Source organism: Centropristis striata, chromosome 7, assembly GCF_030273125.1.
Source record: "Centropristis striata isolate RG_2023a ecotype Rhode Island chromosome 7, C.striata_1.0, whole genome shotgun sequence".
Taxonomy (NCBI): domain Eukaryota; kingdom Metazoa; phylum Chordata; class Actinopteri; order Perciformes; family Serranidae; genus Centropristis; species Centropristis striata.
This window is the reverse complement of record NC_081523.1, coordinates 6,823,062-6,848,295: the sequence shown is the minus strand read 5'-3', so window position 1 is coordinate 6,848,295 and position 25,234 is coordinate 6,823,062. Positions and strand designations below refer to the sequence as shown.

The 25,234-nt window shown below is 36.0% G+C and overlaps 1 protein-coding gene across 3 annotated transcripts in view; it reads right to left on the bottom strand.

Annotated features, from left to right (window-relative positions):
- ksr2 (kinase suppressor of ras 2) overlaps positions 1–25,234 on the bottom strand; it is a 191,141-nt gene that overhangs the window by 90,111 nt on the left and 75,796 nt on the right. For all 3 annotated transcript variants that reach the window (XM_059336669.1, XM_059336668.1, XM_059336671.1), the window contains one exon: positions 2,274–2,446. In XM_059336669.1, coding sequence (XP_059192652.1) covers positions 2,274–2,446 — 173 coding nt within the window. The remainder of the gene's footprint in view (positions 1–2,273; positions 2,447–25,234) is intronic.

Here is a 25,234-nt window from a genome sequence, read left to right as displayed (position 1 = left end):
ATTTGCATGTATTTAACTAAAATAATAGATACTAAAATGTACACCTGTTCTGCACACGATATCTGTTAGCTCATGCAACGTTTTTATCTCCGCGGTTTTGTTTATATAGGTAGTAAAGCTGCACTGCTGTCTACTGCCTTCTCATTCAGCACAATATTCCCTGGTAACGGACTGACAGGCAGGTCAAAATGACAATTTTTGTTATAACAGAGAGAGTAAAGTACCAAAAAAAGGTACACAAAGGTATTGGTACCAAATTCCAGGTAGTGGTACTAATATCTGTTCATGCAAACCATGGAAAGACATTATACAGAGTAAACCGTGTACTAAAAGGCAACTTAGAATATATTTGCACGTTTTAACTAAAATAATAGATACTAAAATGTACACCTGTTCTGCATACGTTGTCTGTTAGCTCATGCAACATTTTTACCTCCGCTGTTTTGTTCATACATGCAAGAACATTATATGATCGTGAGAGTTGTGGCACCAGTCAACAGCATGACATGACATTTGATTCACGGCCAAAAGAGAAACTACGCCTACCACAAGACATGCAACACACGATTCTCATAAAAGTGGGAGGGCGGCACCTTCCTTTGTTGATAACATGAGTTTGTTTTGTTTGGACAGAACACTGATGTTCCTCACAATCAATACAACTGAATGACTTACATGGAAATGTGGGCCCTGGAGTCGAGCCCAGTGTAGGTTACTAAGTAGAATCCAAATTAAATAATTATATTGCTATTCTTAACTCCCATGCACACATCAGCAAATGAGATTATAGCAAAAGCGTCTTATTTGTCACCTCAACGGCTGTTTTTCTAATTCAAGTACATCTTTATTTGTCTGTCCTCTCATGCATATAGTGCATGATTATTCCATGTCATGCCTCTACCAACAAATATTCACCGCCGGGCCCCACATACCTGTTAGTCAAGGTCTGCAGCTATTCCCAACACTAAGTGACGACCATTCATCACTCCTTTCCTTGACATGACCTCCATTGCTCCCCATCTCCTCCTCAGTCTAATGGCTTCCGCAGTATGCCCATAATGCATCAGCCAATAAGGCTGCCAATGTGCAACAGCACATCACCTCCGGTCATTATGGCACGGCCTGATTGTTCATTTGTTGCATTTTCCAACAGAGCTCTACTTAAGTATATTCTTAACTAAAAGGATCATGGTGGGAAGAACAATCATGCATGCGGGTGCTCTGGTTCTCTTTTCTTTTTTTTGTGCAGGTTTAAGATTGAGACTGAAATGTGTGAAACAACTGGTGCAAAGCTGATTTTAGGGCAAAGGTAATAATATAAGTAACATAATAAAGACTACTGTTTGGCAATACAGGGTTCAAAATGGAAATTCGATGCAGCCTTTTATTTCTTATGTGGAAGACCTTACTTATTGTGGACGTTTTACTTTTTAAATGTATTATTACTATTTTTCTTTTTTTGTGTGTTGTTGTTTTGTTTGTTTGTTCATTGTTGTCTCATTGTGACGACATGGGTGTATGTGTACTTATGTGTGTGTAAGTTAATAACAAGTTATGTATGTTAATAATGGTAATAATAAGTTTATATACTACATTACTATGTGTTATACATACATTTATATATAAATATTGTTGTTATATAACTGAATATAGTAAATTAACATAGGGAGAAGGGGTGGGAGTCTTGTTGTTTCATTTTGTGTTGTTGTCTTGTATTTATTATTGTTCGTTTGTTTTTAATTGTTCATCTTTTATTTTGTGTTCAAATAAATTCTCAATCAATCAATCAAAAACCTTAATTGGCCACTTAACACATGAAAAAATATTACTTTGTATGTATAGTACTCTGAACTGGTGTATGTGTCCTGTCTGTGTCTCTGTCTGTCTCTTTATTTTTATCTGTTGTTATTTTTTAATTTTTTTTATTGTATATCTCTATTTATTTGCTGTCAAGTTGTTGGTGTGTTTTCTGTTGCGCTTGATTTCAATCCTTTTCTGTTCATTATGTTTGTATCGTTCATGTTGTGACTGTGATTAAATGAAAAATCAATAAAAACACAAACAAAAGACTTGAGTGTGGGATTCAGACTGAACCCTAGATGAGTTTTCAACCCCAGTGCACTAAACTTTTTGAATAAATATAGCAAAAACATTGCCCCTAGAACTAAATAAGCAGATATGGAAAGGGACTGGAATATTAACGAGATATATTAAAAATCTCATTTCATATAAGCTAGAGTGCGAGCTGATTAAAAAAAGAAGAGCTCACTTACTTGCAGAGGGTGTTTCAGCATGGACGGGAGGTGTGGAAGGGATGAAGGAGGGGAAGAAGAAGGATCGCAGAGATCGTTCGGTGTGGAGGGGCGAGCGCTGCGTGGGCAGATTCTCACAGCTGCCCACGCTGCTGTGGATCTTAAGGTTCAAGGGCTTGGTCTTCTTCTTGGCTCTGAGGGAAACGAGACAAGAATAGAGAAAAACAATGAAATCGACAGATAGGACCCGGGCCACACAACCTGTTTGAGACCTCTTGCTTCATTTCGGCAGCCACGAAAACACGTTAGAGGCGCCGCACAGAGCACACACCGATTTCTCAGAAAAAATAGACAGTGAAAATAATCTGTTGATAGTCATATTGACATCATACCGGCAACATTGCACCATCCAATACTGCTTCAATGTATATTTATGTCACAAACAGGAAAATTGAGTTGAACAGAGCATGCTTTTTAACCTTCTCCTATCTAAAACATAAATAGGAATGACATTTACAATGAAATGCAATGACAATTGATGGCTATTATCAAAGGCAAAGTCAATGTAGACAGACAGGGCTGACAGGCAGCAACACTATGTTTGTGGGCACAGTAATAAGGGTGTACACACATGATGACAAAAACAACTTCCAGTAACGACAGTAATAAACATGTGTCACATAAACAGTGACGTGTGTTGCTGACGTCAATTGTGTAATTGTACTGACATATACACTACCAGTCAAAGGTTTGGACACACCTTCTCATTCAAGAGTAAACGGTGTACTAAAAGGCAACATAAAATATATTTGCACGTATTTAACTAAAATAATTGAGACTAAAATGTATACATGTTAGGGCTGCACGATTCTGGAAAAAATGTGAATCACGATTTTTCTGATTAGAATTGAGATCACGATTCTCTGGCACGATTTTTTTTCACAAAATGTTTATTGCACTGATGAACTTTGACAAGGGCATAGGAGTAGTTAAATCATTGGAAGATAAATTACTTTAACAAAAATAAAAAATAAAAATTAAGACATGCAGGTGATAACAACTTCCCCCTATCATCATATGCACATCAAACAGTCTGATTTCCTTAGAACGTAGAGTGTATGTTGTACAGTGTTTATTGGGGCCATATCTTTGGCTAGGTGATATGTGATAGCTGCTGTGATCTCCTTATGTCTACTGGAGTTTAGTGGGTATGCCGTCGCATTGTACAAGGTTGCGGTTATTGACGTCTGTGTTCGTTTCTTGCCTTGTACGGCTTCATCATGCTGTACTTTGTGGTGACGTTTAAGGTGATTGTAGAGATTTGTAGTGTTGCCTTGCGGCGCCGCAACGAGGGCAAAACACACCTCACACTGTTTGTCATCGTCTGGCTGAAATCCGAAATACTTCCACACCGCTAAATGTGAACCCTTTTTGGGCACGAGGTCGGTTCGGGACGGTGGGTGACTCTCGCCACTACAGCTTGGGTTTTCTTTGCCATCCATTCAACCCTCCTTACTGGCGACTTTCCTCCGCTTTAGCTCACTCTTTCCAAAACACTCAACTGCAGGCGGGCGTCCTCCACTGAATCACATGTTAACGTAAAAATGCTTTACCATTGGTTGAGGGAGGAGGCAGGCAGTGCTGCGTTTGGGGGCGCTTGAAAAAATCCGGGAGATAATAGGAGCATTTGCTTCTGCAGCTCCAGATATAAATTGCTTCAGAATCGACGTGTGTAGAAATTAGATCACGTGTATGTGCGAATCGAGATCGCGATTTTTTACCGATTTATCGTGCAGCCCTAATACATGTTCTGCATATGCCGTCTGTTAGCTCATGCAACGTTTTTACCTCCGCTGTTTTGTTTATTATGCAAGAAAGCTGCACTGCTGTCTACTATCTTCTCACACAGCGCAATATGCCCTCGTAACGGACTGACAGGCAGGTCAAATTACATTTTTATTATTGCAGAGGGAGTAAAGAAATGTATTTAATTTATTTGCAACATTGTAGATTAATACTGACATACTATATATTTTATATATATATATATATATATATATATATATATATACTGCTGTATATCCATATCCGTATATATATATATATATATATATATATATATATATATATATATATATATATATATATATATACGGATATGGATATACAGCAGTATTGCAGAATTTGCAAGATAAAACAAAAGAAAAAAGTGCAATTCACCGTATATATATATATATATATATATATATATATATATATATATATATTGCAATTTTATATAGGGTGAATTGCACTTTTTTCTTGCAAATTCTGCAAAACTGCTGTAGTTTGCATGCCGGAATTAGCAAATTATGAATAACTGTAAACAAACTAAGATAATATACAGAGTTACATTACAGCTGCTTACCATTAGTATGTTAGCTTTGTCACTGTTTGTCATTGCATTTAGCTCAAAGCACCATTATATCTAAATTCACGATTTAAATCCTTGGAAATGTGGCGAGGAATTTCTGGGGATTTGTGAGTTCTCTTCAGCTTTGGTCAATATCCAGAAATGTCACCAAAACAATAGAGAGTATTTCTACTATTTCAACAAACATCTGCGTTAACAATATGGCTTTTCTTTAGTTTCTGTTTCAATAAAAGTAAAACGGCTTTGGTCACAATAACTCAGGCGGAAAAGCATTTTCTCCACCTACAATAATAATCATATATATGTATATATATATATATATATATATATATATATATATATATACACACACTATAATACAATGCAGCTGCAAGATATGTTGCATTTTGAGTAAGTGATATGACTCTGGCTTTATATAGAAACTCTCTGCTCATATTATTCTCTCCACCTCACATAATTTACTGTTTATGCAACAAGTTCACAGCAGCTCTTGGAACAGTATGAAAGTCACTCTGGTGGACAAAACATGGCGAGAGAGAAAGAAAAGAAAGATGTTTTTATCATATGGTGGATTTATTTTATTATGTATGAAAACATTAGAGGAAGGCTATGTTTGGCAACCCCCACTGCAGAAAAATCGAATATAAAATCTAACTCAAACATACTTCCCAATAAGCAGACTTGGACATATGCAAAAGCTCTATTAAGTTGTAATTTCGCACTCTGGACTTCTAACTTACAAAACAAAGTTTTTGGCACAACCATAAATCAATCAGTACAGTATTAGTATCAGGGTGACAGCTCCCTAAGCCGCAGTAAGTACCTACTGGACAATAATAGCTATGGGATTAAATGATCACAATACAGGGAGTACGCTGGGTGTAGTGCCAATGAAAATAACGTGACTACTGACAGGATAAAAAAAATATGTAAGATTACTGAAGACAATACAATGAAAAGGGCAGGGCAGGTAATTCCAAGAAAAAGCCCAATTATCATCTGACACATTGTTTTGTTACAGGAAGATTGTGTCATTGAGTTAATGATGGGTCATTTTAATATAGCGATCCTGCTTGTGGCCTGCCAGTAATACTAGGTAGCCATTCCAGCTTTGAATCACACGCCCAATTCCCAAAAAGTTTTGCCGTTGTCCAATTTGCAAATAAAACACATCATTTACCCTACATTTACATTACAGTACATTTAACCTCTTAAAACACACCTGCACGCCTTCAAGCTATATTTTCTTTTTTGGTGTAATCCTAACCCCTGAACCTACCTGGGCAGGTGTGTTTTTAGAGGTTAATGTTCAGACAGCTAAACTTTAAATATGAACTCTGAACAAACACTTTTTACATAGTAGCTATAGTCGTTAGTGGGCTAAATGGTGAAACAGTTAAGTTAACAGTGCTAACTTTAGTGGTAACTGTGCTGCCATGGTCCCACAGAATAACCCAATCAACCGTTAATAAAGCGTTATTGTGAAATATAACATTAGTTGTTCTGACTATGTCAATCTAATGACCACAAAGTTAACATTTTCAGTCAGAATTGCAAACAGGACACAATGTTGTCTGGTGTTTCTGTGACTTAACATGTTAACTAGTTACAGCAGCTGTTGAAAACTTTTTTTCTGTAATCGACTTTGAATGCAAAATAATTATCATCTCTGTTTATTATCTACACCAACCAAGTTCTAAAAGCAACTATGAACGCATTCAGCTGAAAGTAAAACAGAAACGCAGGCCGTCCTGTTTAGTAGGAGTTATTTTTAGAAAACCTAAATTATATTTGGCAATCAATGTCTACATTTTAGGCCAACATTCGTCTTCAATTAGCTGAGAAAAGTTGTTGTCAATCCAACTATCCATGCTGCAGACCAAGGTTATGATAGTTAACGAAAACTAATGAAATAACGAAAACTAGAACTGAAAAAATCATTTCGTTAACTGAAATAAAAATGAAAACGAGTTTTTTTTTAAAACGATAACTAACTGAAACTGTATTGTGTGGTTACAAAACTAACTAAAACTAACTAAAATTATAGTGAAAATGTCTTTTGTTTTCGTCTTTGTCAACTTTTTTCATACATAATCCAGTGTTTCCATTTCTCCACTGCTGAGTGTGTGTATCCCTGCTTTGTGGGCTTCCGGGAGAAGCGCAAGTGAAATTACTGTAATGACACCATATTGGCTGTAAAGAGCAACTTCTCAGCTTTCAGAAAATGTTGGAATTTTCCCGATGGAGCAAACCGTTTAGTTATTATGTTAAAAGTGTTGCTGGCGCAAAACTCTGTAAACTTTGGGTGTTGTGCTTTTCAGGGGCAACACTGCATAATCATTTTTGGTTGATATGAAATGTATTTATTTAGCTCCAACTAAATAGCTGCTGGTAATGTGTGTTACATTAGAAAAGCTAACCTATGTAATTAGGGGTAAAGTGCAAGAATTTGAAGAGGTGTGGACACCCTTAATGGACTTTCTCAAGCAACAGTAGATTATATTTATCTGTAAGCATAATGAGTGTAACAATTTTTTTTTTTTTTTTTTTTTAAATATATTATTATTTGTTGTAATTGTTGTTTTATATTCACACACTTTTTTATTTTATTTTAATTTTTACTCATTTTATTTAATTTATTTTTTGTGTATGTGTGTTCAGCGGGGTCTGCCTGCTTTTCATTGTGTGGCTAGTGTGGTGAGTGTTGATGTGTTGTGTATGTTCTTATTGAAAATTAATAAAAACATTGTTAAAAAAAAAAAAAAAATAGCTGCTGGTTAGTGAACATGCAGGAACGCATGGTAAATATGTTTACTGAGACTGGGATGTCTACACTAGAACCAAAATTCAAAACATCCAGAACTGTAAAAGTTAATAACCTTATTGGGGCTAAAATGGATAAGCCAAAGGAAATAAAGTCAAAATTTATTATGACCTCTTTGAATCTCGCACCCAACACATAGCCCATTACAAAAAAACTCTAAACAAAAACACTAAAACTAATAAAAACTCAACAAAAACTAGCAAACTCACTCTAAAAAAACAAATTAAAAGTAACTGAATTTGAAAACAAAAAATCACAACGAAATTAAAACTAAAACTAATGAAAAATCCAAAACTATTATAACCTTGCTGCAGACACGACATGCCACCGCAGTAATGGCGGCACTGCTGAACGGCTGAACACACAAAGCCAGACTCAGATGACGGATTCATCTATAGGCGTGATCGATGTGGCCCTCCACCACCCCATTGACCTCCAGCCATCATCAGAAGTCCACTCCCCCGGTGCCCAGGTCAAGGTCCTCACAAGTCAAACTTCATCACTTTCAGATCATCAGCATTCTCGTCATCTTATCACTACCACCATCACTGTCATGACATAGACGGGTTTAAATTAAATCTGCCAGGTTTAAATTAAAGATGTGTTCTCTGTCTGGCCATTGAGAGGCTTCACTGGATGACTTTCAGGAAAAAGAAGCCCAGTTTTCATGAATTTCATTCTCCGGGCTTCTTCCAAAGAGACATGCAGCTTAGGTTTAATTTGGGACTCTAAATTGCCCGTAGGAGTGAATTAGAACACGAATGGTTGTCTGTCTCCATGTGTCAGCCCTGTGATAGTCTGGTGACCTATCCAGTGGCGGCTGGGATTGGCTCCAGCACCTCTCGTCACCAGTTAGAACCGACATTGGGCACCCTGGTGAGGTTACCCAGAAATTACAAAAATCAATACAACTGCTGTGTTTTTATTTTGAAGGCGGAAAGAAACGCGTTCCACAAAAAACACTGAGTTACCTAGGTAACACGTATTGCTTTTTGCATAAGGTTAACCCTCTGGGGTCTGAGCCTATGTTGGCTGTTTTTGGCCGTACTTGAATACTTTTTTTTTTTTGTGAATACTTTATCAACATATTGAGCCCAAAAATCATGAAATCCGAGTTGAAAAATTATACTATTTACTACAATAAAAACCACAAATATGCTCAATGAACTGTTTTGGAACTTGAAAATGTAAACATAGGATACAAATATGGATATATAAAAAGGTAAAATTTTAAATATAATAAAACTATCTACAAAAAAGTCCCATAAATGTATATTTATAGGCTTTTTTTCCCTTGTTAGCTGCAACTCTTCAAAACAAACTATGTGCGAAATTACACAGAGAGCTACAGCAAGGCTCAAATATTCCTGTACTATCAAATTAAAACTATCATATCTTTGGTTTTACATGACCTAGGAATGTCAAACAAAAATTGGGAGAAAGTTTCAAGTCTGTACTTTGGAGTGAAGTTGATAGCAGCGCTCCATGTGACCTAGTTTTTTAACACAGCCATTCTCAACCTTGGGGTCGGGACCCCAATTGGGGTCGCCAGATGATATCTGGGGGTCGCCAAATCATTTTGGAAGTCAACTCTGTCTTCTTTGGTCATTTAATGTCTTTTTTTGGTCATTTTGTGGGGTTTTTTTAGTCATTTTGTGTCTTTTTTTGATAATTTTGTGGTCAATTTGTGTCTTTTTTTGGACATTTTGTTTCCTTTTTTGGGCCTTTTTGTGTCTTTTTTGGTAATTCTGTGTCTTTTTTTTTTGTAATTTTGTGTCTTTTTTAAATAATTTTGTCTTTTTAGTAATTTAGTGTAATTTTTTTGGTAATTTTGTGTCTTTTTTTAATAATTTTGTGTCTTTTTTGGTCATTTTGTTTCTTTTTTAAGTATTTTAGTTTTTTTGCATGTTAAATTGGGTTGAGAACTACTGTTTTAACATACATGCTCTACATAGTTTTCGTGGTTTGAATGTATGTTTAGTAGCATTCCTGGCTGAATGACGGTCGACTTTTTAACTGATAGTTGACAAGATTTATTTAAAATCGTATCTCCATGAAAATAAAAATAAGACATTCCTTGGTCACCTTGTGAATCCACCGTGAGAGCTACGAGGTGGAAAAGAGTAGCAAACATTAGCATTAGCACTTGAGCTAACAAGCACTTTTACTAGAGTTAAGACGACACATATAGCCACTAATATATATGACAGAATAAAATAAACTTTAACAAACCTTGTGTCCTGTCAGCCAGCCACTATAGAAGCCTTTTGATACTTTATATCAACTTTATATGAATTACGAAGCACTCGTTATTATTTACCGTTAGTTATAAATTTTACCGTTACACCTGCTATTTCCTGTCACTACCTTTCAAAATAAAAGCACCCGTTTCACGCTGGACGGCACCTTTTCAAAATAAAAGCATCACAACATTGTAAAACACCTAGAAAATATACAAACATGAAAAACAAGCGATATAATACAAAAACACCAATGGGAACCTTGCTAAAGGTAATTTACAGTTGTGTTTGAAATAAATGGAAAAGTGATATAGTGATTGGAGTATTTACTACTTTTTACTGCTATATTTGATTTACTCCACATTAACAGTCTTATTATAACATGTATTCTTATCAGTAGCAGCTCAAAACCAGATAATTAAATGTATTTCATAAAGCGATTAAGTTAATATTGAGCAGAATTTAGTTCAGAGTTTTGGTCCGGCCCCTGCAACCTTCGTAGTATTGGTCATGTGGCCCACCCCTGAGTTAGAATGAGCAGTTATGGAGAATGAATGAATGAAGGACAGGTTTTCAGGTTGACAGCTCTTCATTTGATGTGTTTTGAAGAAACCTTATGCAGCCTCAGGCTTTGTTGATACTTCTAAAACGTCCCTTTAAGCAGATTTAGGGACCTTTATGCGCCATGGACATCCTGGATATTGGTATTCCTAGGAAGTGTGAGACATACTGAATGATATATGTGTTTTCTGTCTGTGAGTTAAGTCTTGGCTGAGTTACGACTCAGAGAAGTAATACAAATTTCAACTCTGATTCACCTCACGCAGGGTCCCCATGTTAATCTTGTCCGAATGGGGCTAAAGTTGAACTTGCTTCTTGATATAGGCCCCAGGAGGCGAATACACATCAAAATTCATGCTACTAACCTCAGGCATGCATAAAGAAATGCATGCAGAGACGCAGATATAAACTTCCTTTTCACCCGAGGTAACAACATTGTGTCCTCAGGCTTAGCTGAAGACGAATGACACGTAGAAAAGTGCCAAAAACCCTGACTGAGTTCTCAAGTTGGGCAGCAACATCACATGTAAACAGACTTAGTTACAAATGGATGTTTGAGTGATGCATGGACACATAGATAGACCGTGAAGGACAAGTCAATGTAGAGAGTGAGCCAGAAAGACAGGAAACAGAGACTACACTGAAAAAAGTGATTTTGACCCTCAGTAAATGTTACATATATTATTTAAGCATATTTTAATAGAAAGTATGTGTTATTTAACTCCACTTATAAAATACATGTAATTTCAACATATATTGTCAGAATTATAACAATCTTATTTTATTTCATCCAAATTTCAATTTTTTTTGTCAGTTTAGACCGTTCATTCCATCCAGTCCATTAGAATAAACTTAATTAAAAAAGGTATAATTTAAACATTTTAATTGCTTTGAAAGAGTACAATATATTTTAAAAACATACACAATTTATTTAAGTTAATTTAAAGTGGGTTTGATTGGATTTACTAAGAAAATTTGAGTAAAATGAACTCAAAATAATTGAGAAAGAATTACACAACATAATTTTTGTAAATGTACTTAAAATGTATAAGTCCAGTCAACATAATAAAAATATCTAGATTCAGATAAAAAATATTTCGTGCAACCACTTGTCATAATAAAATTATGTTCATTCAACAAAACATTTTTTTGAGTGTACTAAAGGAGAAGCTGTGGAGAAAAGCCAGAAGTATGAATGGCAAATAAACGAAAAAACAAACCAGCAAACACAGACTGATACACAAACAGAAGAAGACATCGCTCAAAGTCCAGAAAGAGACAAACCAGACAGCGACAGGTGATGAAAAAAAAGTATGAAAAGCAAAGAAAAATAGAGTTATCTATGGAAAACAGACTTTTGAAAGTGAAGAATGTAAAGCTGCGAGTCCTAACTTTTCATCCAAAGTAACACTCATTAAGTGTTAAATCCCACAGGAATGTTTCCTCCCATGTCAGTCTCTCACCCCCCACACTGAGTCATGCAATTAGACCTGTAAACCAGCCCAGCACTTTACTCCCAGTCCCATCTCCTGCAATAAGGAAGCAGCCTGCAGGTTATCACTTCTCCGTCATAGAGCTTTTGTCAGCTATTCCGATTAGCCCACTTTATGCAATTTCAATCTAAATTAAACCATTCATCTCCTTGTATGCATGCCTTTATCCTTTCCCCGAATGATTTGTAGATGTTCAGTGAGGGAAAAGTGAAAATGAATGTAGAGAGAAAGGGAGAGGAATCCCAATTTTTGGTTTTGAAAACGGCTGGCGGAGGTGGGGGACTGTCAACTCCACAGTTGTTAAAGCGTCTATTCAGATACCTTTTCCCACTCTGCATATGAAAAGTTAAAGGGAAGAGAAAGTTAAAGAATGCACATTACAGAAAGACAGAAGAAGAAGAAGGCGGTGGGTGACTTTTCAAGTGTTACGAGAAATCAGCCAAAGTGTGAATAGTAGAGCTGTCTTTTGATCTAGTCGAGGATTTACATCACGCTGCTCTTCTCACAGAAATCACTGCATGCTTGTGTGTCGTATTTCAGGTAGCGTTTGAGTCTTTAATACCCCCGGGTCTTCCTTACTGAGTAAACAGGAACACCAAAGGTTTTTTTTTTAATGGTATGATTCAGGCATTTCCTCTTGACATACTGTAGTGATTAAATTACCCATTTTGTCATCCTAATAACCAGCTGAGTTGCTGATGTCTCAGTCAGTTTTCTCTGAAATCGTTAAAGTTCTATTTAGGGATGTCCCAATGTGATCTCTGCAGATTGCACTGGAGCTGATCCCTCAGCATAGGAAATGTTTGACTGTAGGCAATTAAACCACTTGTCTAAGGGTAAAAGAACAGTTATCGGCTTAAAAACAACTATTTCTGCACTTTATTTCTACTGGACGCAATTGCACTTGGGTTGACCCCAAATAACGATATTGACTTTTGGTTTCAGTCTCCTGGGTCAAAGTCTGGGGTTTGTTTAACCCATTCGTCGCCCCGCCACCCACTCTATGAAGACCTTTACGCATTTTATATCATGTCCATTGCTCTAAACGTCTAATGTCAATGGTGTTAACCCTTTATCAGGCAAAGAACTATATTTGGTAACTTCAGCGGATATCTAAAATTAGCAATAAATGAGTAATAAATAAAATAATATTTCAAGAAAAAAGTTGCAAATTTACTAGATTAAAGTGGCAAATCTGCATGAAAAAAGTCGCAAAAAACTAACTTTTTTCTTGCAGATTCACCACCTCAATCTCCTAAACTTTTTTCTCAAATTATTACACATTCTGGCTGTATGTAATATCCTCCAATATTCTCTAGGGTTGAAATTTGGTATTTCAATTAGTGCCCTATTAACCCATTGACGCCGGGAAAGCATTATCGCATTTCTACCATTAAAGCCAGGAGCGCTGTTGCGTCACTCTACCATTAAGGCCGGGACAGCGGATATGTCATTTTGTAGTATTTGTATTTTTTTCCACCTATTTTCGGTCTCTTGGCCAATGAAATGCATCAGAACATGATCAGAATACATGCGGGAGTGTCGCAATGCAACATCGGACTTTTCCAGAACTTATAAATCATGGAGGAAGACGACTATAGCGGAGGAGCTCAGCAGTAAGTAACGGAAGAGATCTGATTGAAACAGCGCCGATCATTTAATTGCTGATCCGGACTTTGAACCCTCGGAACCAATCAACCTTTATGCGTCTTTGAGTACCCTGAAAAATGCAATATATAAAATGTATTATTATTATTTATTATTATTATTATTATTATTATTATTATTATTATTGTTATTTATTTTTTATTTTTTTATTAGAGTAGGCTAATGAGAACTATGTCTTGTTCTTCCAGTGGTCATATCATGTTTGCATCTTGCTAATGGGCATGTATTAGTATTATGCATAGGATTTTGTATTCAGTCAAATGTAACATTTGCTGAGTTTGTTGATTTAAAAAAAAAATGTATTGAAGGTTTGGACAAATAAACTCAACTTCGTATGAAAGCCACGGGTATAAGCTCTCAAATACTTTTTGAATTTCATTTTTATCTGCTACAGAGGCTGAAAAATCTATTATTTAGTAGGTGTTGAATTTCCAGAAAAACTTCAGGTGTTAGGGGGTCATTTGAAAATCGTCCATAGGCTTTCCAGGCATTTTTTTCCAGGCGCTTTAGGCGTTAATGGGTTAAGGGTTAATGGAAGGCCCACTGTATCTCATACTAAAGGGTGCCTGGTGCATCTGTATGTAATGGTGAGGTGAGGTGACAGAGCATCGCTATCTGACCAGCTGGGAGTGAGTGTTTGGGCTTTTTAGCTATACAAGTGCATCTAAAAAAATTTGAATATCATGAAAAAGTTCAATATTTTTGGTCATTTTTGGAACTCATACATTATATAGATTCATTAGGCATAGAGTGAAACCTACCTGACCTAGGTTTTCCCAAAAACTTCCTGTTAAGGTGTTATAAAAGACAGTTTAAACTAGGTATGTAAAAATGTACGTAAATGCCGGAAGTGAAGTAGTTACAAGGGTCACATGACTACCGCAAGTTCCTTAAAAAACATGATTCACGTAACTTACGTAAACAACATACTTACTTCAGGCTGATATATGTATAGATAAGATCTTCTTCTTTGTTGTTTTAACTTGTGTAGCAGTCATGTGCAGCACTCATTTCATTCAGCTCAACATGTGATTCTCTTTTATTTTGATGTCATCTATGGTGGGTGATGTTTCACTGCATTTTACAAGCTCATAGGAGAGACAGACTGCTACTGCAAGTGCAACAAAAGCCCCACTAGCACCAGAAAGATTGAAAAAGAAACATTTAATCTATGCAAAAGACAGTGAAAATAAACCCAGAATATATATTAATTTAGGTAACTCTGGCAAAGGCTCCACTGAAGCTGGAGGACTTTTTTTTTTAAAGAGTAGGAATTATTTTCAAGGCGGCGAAAATGGCATCATCATTACAGAGAGGGTTTCATATTTTATACTTAAAAAACCCCATTAAGGATCAGCTTGGAAGCAGGATTTTTTAATTCAATGTTAAGCTATTTAATTGTATTCCAAATACACTTTAATGTGTTTGAAGTGTGCACTGCAGCTGTATTACCTAGGAAAATACAAGTATCAGCTCAGGAGTATCAAAAGGAGTTGACAAAATTAAAAAAAACTGAATGAAAGAGTCTTCTAAAATGTGCATTGATTGAATTTGCTTTAATCCAGGATCATGCTGTTTGTAGACGATAGCTCATTCTTTCTTGCAGATCTGTGAAAGGTAGACTTTGTTATCAGCTTTGTGAGAAACAGTCAATCATCATTGTGTGGGCAGAGAAGTTTTACCAAACCTATGAAGTGGGATCAAAGTTTTGTTTCAACTTTCCTGGATGATTTATATTATTAAAAGATGAGATTTTCACTTCACAATATACAAGCAACGAAGAAAAAGCGTGACATTCATCCCACACTCGTACATGCATTCATCCACCCACTCCTTCCACATCCATTTCCCCCGCACTTGCAGAGATGCTAATTACAGTGACACCTTCAAGTAAAAGTTCCATTTGATCAAGAACAGCGGAGAGCACAGGAGAGCAGCAATCCTTCAAGTGACATATTTCCTTTATGCTCTGACATATCAAGAAGATTTTTAAAAAGCGGGGGTCATGCATATTGCACAGCTCTCTGCCAAGCTAACAAGCTATCAGGTTACTCCCTATCCAAATGACATATCTCAACAGTGACGCTGTGATACTGCAAAGCATTCAAGCTCTGTCTAATTAACACTCGTGTCCATCTAGCAGAGTAAATTACTTCAATCTGCATAACTCCATTTTTTACCTCAGAAATATGCAGAGCTCTGCCGAGACCCATATGGTGAAAAAAAAAGCACCCTGTTGCGTTTTATGCAAATAGACCCGCGGAATAATATCTCTGGCAGCCACTGGTCTTTGCTGCTTTAATAAAGTTGTGGGGAAAATGAAATAAAGGTGGCTAGAATAATGATTCCAACAGAGTATTACTGTGAGCCCTTTGAGCAATTTCATCCAAAGCAGGTTGTCTTGCTTTCAGAAGTCTGCCGTGTCAAACCTGAGTGGAATAAAAGCTGGCAGCCTGCTTCCCTCTGTAGACTTTTTTATTTTTTCTTTCCTGAGGCGGTGTAGTAAAGCCAATGCCAAACCTAATCTAAAAGGAATTTATTTTTATTGCACAGTAAGTGCAACAATGCAAACTTTCCACTTCATTAATTGCAAAACTCCAAACTCTTAACTTAAAGAAATCCACAAACTTTACCACTTAGTTGTGTGCAAAAGAAATAATTATCATTAGTTTACAGTACCATTACTGTTGAACTTTTACTGAGTCTTTCTCTTTCTCTCTTTCTTTCTTTCTTTCTTTCTCTCTCTCTTTCTTGCCTTATCCAAATGTTAGGAAGAAGAGGGCACAACCACTGAACCAACAGATCATCCAAAAAGGCAGGAGACTCTGTTGCACTGTCATTGCCGACGTCACGACTAAATTTAACAGCATGTTTCTTAACCCACGTCTTTTTTTCCTCAACCCAGAAAGGGGTGTGTCTGTCAAGTGTGCATGCCCACTGGTTTCGTTCAGGTCATCGTTTGATGTCTCATCATGACGACATCTGCTGATCACCTGTCGAGAGAGCTGGATGAGTAAGGAGTAAAAAATAAATTTAAAAAACACTTTTTTTTCTGCTGTTAGCTCCTCTTTAACTGTCAGCGTCTCCCACTGCGATACGGGTGGGTGTCAGTGCTGTCAGAGGCCAGGGGAGGCACGGCGGCACTCTCAGTGGGAATCGTGTGTGTGTGTGTGTGTGTGTCTGTGTGTGTGTGTGGATTGAAAGCTGAGCATGATGCTGGAGGAGACAGTGAGACACCCAAGGCGGGGAAAGAAAAAAGAAAAAAAAGAACAAGGGATTGAAAAAGCAAGCAAGCAAGCCTGTGTGAGAGACAGAAGATGAGAGGGAGGAAGAGGGGGAGGGGGAGGGGGAGGGGGAGGCGATGACCAGATGAGAAGCGAGACCAGTGGTTTGGGACCGGAGAGCACGGCCAGGAGGAGTGACAAGTTGACAGGAAGGCGGACTGTGACATGTTATCTTTTCAGTAGCTTCTTCTCGGGGATGTGTGTCCGTGCACGCTGCACTGCACAGCACTGCACAGCCTGTCTGGTTAAAATAGTTTTATTCCTAAATGCTGTCGCCATGTGAAGCCATGGTGTTGGTGTTGTTGTTGTTGTTGTGGCTATAAAATGTGTTTTCATACATCTGGGCTGTGCACACTCGTCAAATAACGGTTATTTTTTACGAGAAAAAAACTTCATTATTACATTCTCAAAAGAATGGTTCTTTCAGGTGTAACTTCTTGTAATTACTTGTCTGGGTCCAGACCTTTGAGTTGACAGAGTTGACTGATTTGTCTGGCGCCGTGACATTAAACATCGGTTTCTCGGTTAGAACAGGATTCGATCCGGTGAGCGCTGCAGAGGGGGCTAACGATTAGCTAATCAGCGCCATGGGCGGGGCTAGCGTTGTTGTCAAGCTGTTGACAGGCTTAGCATTTTGCATAGACGGCATGTCTTCTCAATATCAACATTGTTGTTTAGTTTTACTTTGCTCCAGTGGCGTCCTGGCTGTCCAGCATCTTAGTCAGGCCACTTAGGACCAGATTTGAGAAGAATGGGGATATGTCGGACAAAAGCACAAATTTCTTTCCACATGCTCTCTATCACCATAGGTTTCAATTTCTGATGGGCATATGAAGTCTATGAGAACCAATATATCTACCAAGCCACTTAGAAGGTCAATCTTGATGTCAAAATATACATTTTCTGGGTCAAGGGATCATTTAAAGCTATTAAGAACATCACTAGATGATTATTTGATCAAATAGATATGTTCATTTTCGCCATGTATTTATGTAATTTCAAGTTCCTAAGCAGTCTGACTTATATTAATATACAGTCATGGAAAAAAAATATTAGACCACCCTTGTTTTCTTCAATTTCTTGTTCATTTTAATGCCTGGTACAACTAAAGGTACATTTGTTTGGACAAATATAATGAAATACAACAACAAAAAATAGCTCATAAGAAAATGGCTAGATATCAGCTATATTAGTCCAAACAAATGTACCTTTAGTTGTACCAGGTATTAAAATGAACAAGAAATTGAAGAAAACAGGTTGTCTAATATTTTTTTCCATGACTGTAGGTCATCTGTTCTGCAATAAATCCAGAAAGTTTTAGCAAATATCCAGCCCTGTCGGTCTCTTTATAACTCCACCCTAGCCTGCTTTGTCGCTACAACAACGACAGTATCACAACCCCTCTAAAATGACTCCTTCCACGATCAGAATTTGATTTATTTTATATCCATTCATGCTTTCATGGGTTAAACTGGAAGTTAGCCTGCTCAACCGATGAAAGACTGGGTTAGATAGGTTAGAGAAAATCAAATCCCCCTCCTCCCCCACAGGGATGGCTGAGAGTGGAGGTAATGTTAGGCTGAAGATGGAAACGGTGGCCAGCTAATTGCAGGAGCACTTGAAACTACTTACATCTCAGATCAATGCACAGATGACAAGTCAATTAATTGATGAGTCAGTTGTGACATTTTGGGGTGACTGGTAAATACTTTAAGTAGCAAAAATGTCAAACACTCCCTGCTTCCAGCTTCTTGAATGTGAAATTTGCTGCTTATCTTCCTTTGTTTTTGGTTTTTAATAACTCTTAATTGAAAATCTTTGGGTTCTTGGACAAAAGAATGGAGATTTTTTCCAATATTTGCTTTATAACCAAATACCTGTTGCAATGCTAACATGCACAATGAAGATGGGGACAGGGTATTTAATATGCTGCTTAAAATCAGCATGTTGGCATGTCAATGTTAACACTTAGTTCAGATCAAAGTACAGACTCAAACACTTATTAAACACTATTTTCTGACCTTTTTTTTTGTTGATAATAATAGTTATATAAAGATAGTTGTTAGCTGCAGCCCTATTTTCAAATGCTTCTGATAGTTTAAGCAGCTTTTTATTCTGCCATTGACCAAGTATTTTATATTATACAGCAGCTTTTACTGTGAAGCAATTTTGCAGATAATAACTATAATCAATGATTTTGGTCAACATACAAGGATTTTAAAGGCTTAATAGAAACAGAAACCTTTTATGAGGATACAAGTTACAGGGTTTTTCTAAATTATGAGTTGAGAATAGAAAGTAAAAATCCACCGGGGTCAAAGTGAGTACTCTGTAGACTGTCAGTACATAACATGCTGCACAGTGAATAAGCATGAGATACTAAGAAAAGATAATTCGCCCTCCGTCCCTGCATTAATTTAGGTGATACAGATTTGAACTTAATTTGCAAGCTACTTGCTAGAGGCCACATTCTTTAGGTATATTTAGTTTATAAACTTGAGTCAAGCATTTGAACCAGGATCTTTGTTGACGGGCGCTACGCCGGGAGACCGCGGGTCAGACACTTGACTGGAGTTTCAAACTGCGTATACCAAAAGAAAAAGAACCAGGTTGTAGCACGTTCCATTAGATTTCTCTCATGTTTTGTTTGGGGAACGTTAAGAGTTTCACAGGTTGCAGCGCTCAATTATTCCTCGATCTGTCAAAGTGTTAACCCTCTGGAGTCTCCAAAAGCTCCAAATCCAGACTTCTTCATGACATCCAGACTAGAACACAAAGCAGCGTGGAGCCCTACTGTAAATTTACCTCTAAAGTTCTGGCTGTAAACTCCATGAGGCCAGTTTCAGTTTGATGATGATATACCAAGTAAAACTGGAGACAAGCTCAAATATATTTAGTATAAAATGATAGAACTGGATGTAACCCTCTTATATGTTATATTTGCAACCTTTGTTCACATTTGCAACATTTAAAATTCTTAATTGAGCATGATAGTGTTTTGATAGTTTAAAAAAAGATTCAAAATAGTATTTTATGTTGGACTAAAGGACTAAAAAAGACACAAAATGACCAAAAAAAGACACAAAATTATTTAAAAAAGACACAAACTGACCAAAAAAAGATACAAAATTACTAAAAAAAAGACACAAAATGATCAAAAAATACACAGAAATTAGAATTACAAAAAAAGACACAAAATGACAAAAAAAAAATTACTTAAAAAAGACACAAAATTACAGAAAAAAATTAATTACTTAAAAAAGAAACAAAATGACCAAAAAAAGACACAGAATTACCAAAAAAGACACAAAATTATTTAAAAAAGACACAAAATGACCCAAAAATACACAAAATTACAAAAAAAGACACAAAATTAACAAAAAAGACACAGAATTACCAAAAAAGACTAAACATTATTTTAAAAAAGACACAAAATTATTTTTAAAAGTAATTCAAGGGACCTTCCACACGCAACACAGTAAAGTGACATTCATATAAAACTCACATTAAACTTTCATATCAAGGTTCGGGGCCACAGAATATCGTCACGAGGGCCATAATTGGCCCGCGGGCCGCAAGTTTGACTCCCATGGTGTAGATGCTTTAATAGCATCAGATATGTCCAAAAGAGTTGAGTATTTCTCATTGAAAAAAGTGAGCACTGACGGCTTTTCTCCATGTAAAATATTTGTTTCACTCTCCTCCCGTGTAGCTCATGATAGACAGTGATAGATATTTGATTCATCCAATCACCGGCCAAGTATTTTATGCCATTTTTTTTAATCCGTTTCCAATGACGGCTCCGTGTAACAAACCATCTGGCGCGTCAGGTTAGCACCACGTACCTGTATGTCATACGCAGCATATTAGGCAATGAATTACAACACAATGCAGCTGTGTGGTTGTAATATTAGAAACACTACTTGGATGCTTTTTTCTCCTATATGTGAAACAGAATTAACTTCTGACGAAAGACAGATTTCAGAAGACGATAACGTGTCATATGATCTAATATACACATGAGATCTTACGGCTCAGGGTGTGCAACACCCATTTTGCCATTTGAAGGATGTACATTATTAAACTCTCCTGTTTTAAACTGTAAAATGGGAGTGAACCCCCAGTGGGAACGTATAGAAAGCGGAACGTGGAGACGAGGGAGAGAAGAAGCATCTCTGCTTGTCAGTCAGGTGGGATTTGGTCAGTGGAAGATTCGCAACGAGAATGATTAAAACTGACATTTCAAAACGAAAATCTACGTGATGAGAGGGCTTTTTTTCTTCTGGGAACATATTCACAACTTTCTGAAACACATGACATTTTGTGTTCAGTCGTGAGTGTGATCCAAAAAAAGAAAAAAACAAGAGTAGCGTTTTCTTCAGGCACCATTGTTTCCTGTCACCGCTGGTGTTGTACATCAGCCATCTGCAGCACCTGCTGATAATTTGTTGTTTAGGGAGACATTCTGTGGCTTCATGAAAGAGTCTGTATTTAACTGATAACTTGGCTCAGGAGGACAACACAGCAATTCTTCAGTGTTAAAAAGCCCTGAAAGCCCACGATGAGGGGAAGTTGTGCAGATTAGTGATGAAACATTCCTGGCCACCCTTGTTTTCTTCAATTTCTTGTTCATTTTAATGCCTGGTACAACTAAAGGTACATTTGTTTGGACAGATATAATGGTAACAACAAAAATAGCTCATAAGGGTTTAATTTAAGAGCTGATATCTAGACATTTTCCATGGTTTTCTTGATAAGGATTTTGGTTTTTCTGATGGACATGATTCAAAAACTACCTTTTAGACTACCTTTAAACCACTTAGAAGGTCAATCTTGGTGCCAAATATACATTTTCTGGGTCAGGGAATCATTTAAAGTTATTAAGAACATCACTAGATGACTTTTTGATCAAATAGATATGTTCATTTTGTCCATTTATTTATGTAATTTCCAAGTTCCTAAGCAGTCTGACTTATATTAATATACAGTCATGGAAAAAATGATTAGACCACCATTGTTTTCTTCAATTTCTTGTTCATTTTAATGCCTGGTACAACTAAAGGTACATTTGTTTGGACAGATATAATGATAACAACAAAAATAGCTCATAAGGGTTTAATTAAAGAGCTGATATCTAGACATTTTCCATGGTTTTCTTGATAATGATTTTGGTTTTTATCAAGAAAACCCTGTACCTTTAGTTGTACCAGGTATTAAAATGAACAAGAACTTTCTGAAACACATGACATTTTGTGTTCAGTTGTGAGTGTGATGCAAAATAAGAAAAAAAAAACAAGAGTACCATTTTCTTCTGGCACCATTGTTTCCTGTACATCAGCCATCTGCAGCACCTGCTGATAATTTGTTGTTTAGGGAGACATTCTGTGGCTTCATGAAAGAGTCTGTATTTAACTGATAACTTGGCTCAGGAGGACAACACAGCAATTCTTCAGTGTTAAAAAGCCCTGAAAGCCCACAATGAGGGGAAGTTGTGCAGATTAGTGATGAAACAACTAACTTTTGGATGTTTGCCACTGATGGAGAGGATTCAAAAACCACCTTTTGAACATCCAAACCACTTAGAAGGTCAATCTTGGTGTCAAAATATACATTTTCTGGGTCAAAGAATCATTTAAAGTTATTAAGAACATCACTAGATGACTTTTTGATCAAATAGATGTGTTCATTTTGTCCATGTGTTTATGTCATTTCCAAGTTCCTAAGCAGTGTGACTTATATTAATATACAGTCATGGAAAAAATTATTAATTTGAGCAAAACTAGCTTACTGTGTCAAACCTTGCTAGCATGAATTACTAGGTTTAATTTTATCCAAAACTTATTTAAACACAAAACACATTTAAATATGTAAGATTACTGTGAAAACTAACCTACTACCTCTTCAGGGGCTGAAACATAAAAACACTCCATGACGTTATCTTTACATCACCATGTGAGTTAGTTTTATGATCGACAGGAAGTCTCTTTTTGTCTTTCAAAATAAAAGCATACATTATCAAAACAGGCTTTTGCATAGTACTGTATGTACAGTCATGGAAAAAAATATTAGACCACTCTTGTTTTCTTCAATTTCTTGTTCATTTTAATGCCTGGTACAACTAAAGGTACATTTTGTTTGAACAAATATAATGATAACAACAAAAATAGCTCATAAGAGTTTAATTTAAGAGCTGATTTCTAGACATTTTCCATGGTTTTCTTGATTAATGATTTTGGTTTTTATCAAGAAAACCATGTTGTCCATGTCCTGTAGTTGTACCAGGTATTAAAATGAACAAGAACTTTCTGAAACACATGACATTTTGTGTTCAGTCTTGAGTGTGATCCAAAAAAAGACAAAAAGAAAAGTACATCAGCCATCTCCAGCACCTGCTGATAATTTGTTGTTTAGGGAGACATTCTGTGGCTTCATAAAATACTCTGTATTTAACTGCAACACAGCAATTCTTCAGTGTTAAAAAGCCCTGGAAGCCCACAATGAGGGAAAGTTGTGCAGATTAGTGATGAAACATTCCTGGCAGCTAACTTTTGGATGTCTGCCACTGATGGACAGGATTCAAAAACCACCTTTTGAGCATCCAAACGCACCGCGCTGTCTAAGTGTGCCTCATTTGCTGCTGAATTGTCTGGGATGAATGGGAATAAAGAACCATTCATCTCTGAGGCTTTAAAACACAAACAGGTGTTCCAAGATCCTTTGTTACTACATCACTACATGCAGAACAAAAAAAAAATGTTGATAGCGTTGGCACATTTCCTTCTCAATTTGCAGAAACGCAGCGAGCTGCCCAGTGAGTTATGGCCGGCGTGTGAATTGAAGTTGAATTCTAATTGCAACTGTTTTGCTCTTTTAAGTGTTTTTGTAACAGCGGAGCCCGAGGCAGCACAGCCATCTGCATCAGGCAGTTCATGTAAGGTTGTCAGATAAAGTACAGTCATGTCAGATTGTTTAACCACACGATCAGTTTCTTCTTCAGTGCAAGTTGACTCACTGCTTGTTTCATCTGGGGAGATGTGGCAAATATCTATCTATCTGTCTATCTGTCTATCTATATATAAATGTCTTCTGCATCACATCCTATGCATGCATGCACACATCATTTCCTGTAAATCCTCAGTCAGTCACTCAGTCAGTCAGTATGACTCCAATGCAGGGAAATCAGTGACTAAGTGAATGAAAGGCAGCGTAGTGCATCAAACATCAATGGTTATTGTTGAAAAAAGGTTCAGCCATAAATAGACATTACATGCATCATAAAGGCATTGTTTGTTACATCAATTAATACATTTATTCTTATCTTTTCATTTCAAGTTATTAAAATGAATTAACATTCAAGTTATTAAGTTAGTATTTATTTTTATTTTCTATCTGCTTGTTTTTTTCACAATATGTACATTTTTAGTTTTATTATCATTATTATTATTATTATTATTATTATTATTATTACTACTGTATAAACTACTAGACTATTATTATTATTATTATTATTACTAAGGCACTAATATTACTTCTATTATTACTATTACACTAACATAAGTAATAATAGAAATAATAATAATAATAATAATTATTATTATTATTATTATTATTATTATTAATAATAATAATAATAATAATAATAATAATAATAATATTGTTATGATTGTTTATATTATTACTACTAGACTATTAATATTTATATTATTACTATGACCTAATAAATATTATTATTATTATTACTACTAGACTATTATTAAAAATAAAAATATTACTAGAATATTATAATTTCTATTATTACTTCTACACTATCATTATTACTATCATTACTAGGACACTATTATTATTTATATCATTACTACTAACTATTATTGTTGTTGTTCATAATAATAATAATGACAGAATTATTATTATTATCATTATTATTTATAAGAACACTACCGGAATATTAATATTCATATTATTACTGCGACACTGTTATTATTTATATTATAACTACTAGACTATTATTGTTGTTATTATTATTTCTATTATTATTATTAATAATAATAATAATAATAATGATAATAATAACATAATTATTATTATTATTGTTATTATTATTATTGTTATAGGGTGGAAAAGACTCACTGAATGCACTGCACTTATTGAAATGCAGAAGGTGAAATACAGACAAGACTTACTTCTAATATTCCTCTAAAGTTCTCTGAAAGTTAGCCTCATCAGTTTTATAAAACCGAATTAAATCTTTTCGCACAAAAATTACAATGACCGTCTTTTTATGTGAGCAATCAGCAGTCAGTTAAATGTTGAGGTTTTATCATGTTCCAGGCTCCTTCTCTTATCTGTCCCAGCAGCAGCAGCAGCAGCTCTGTGCGTGTACTTTGCCCGAGCATCGAATTGAATAAGAATTTATTTTCTCAATTCAGTCAAAATGAAACCATAGCTCAAACCTTAAACTCTCTAATCCAAGTATTAAAGCAACAGCGGTGGAAGCGAGAA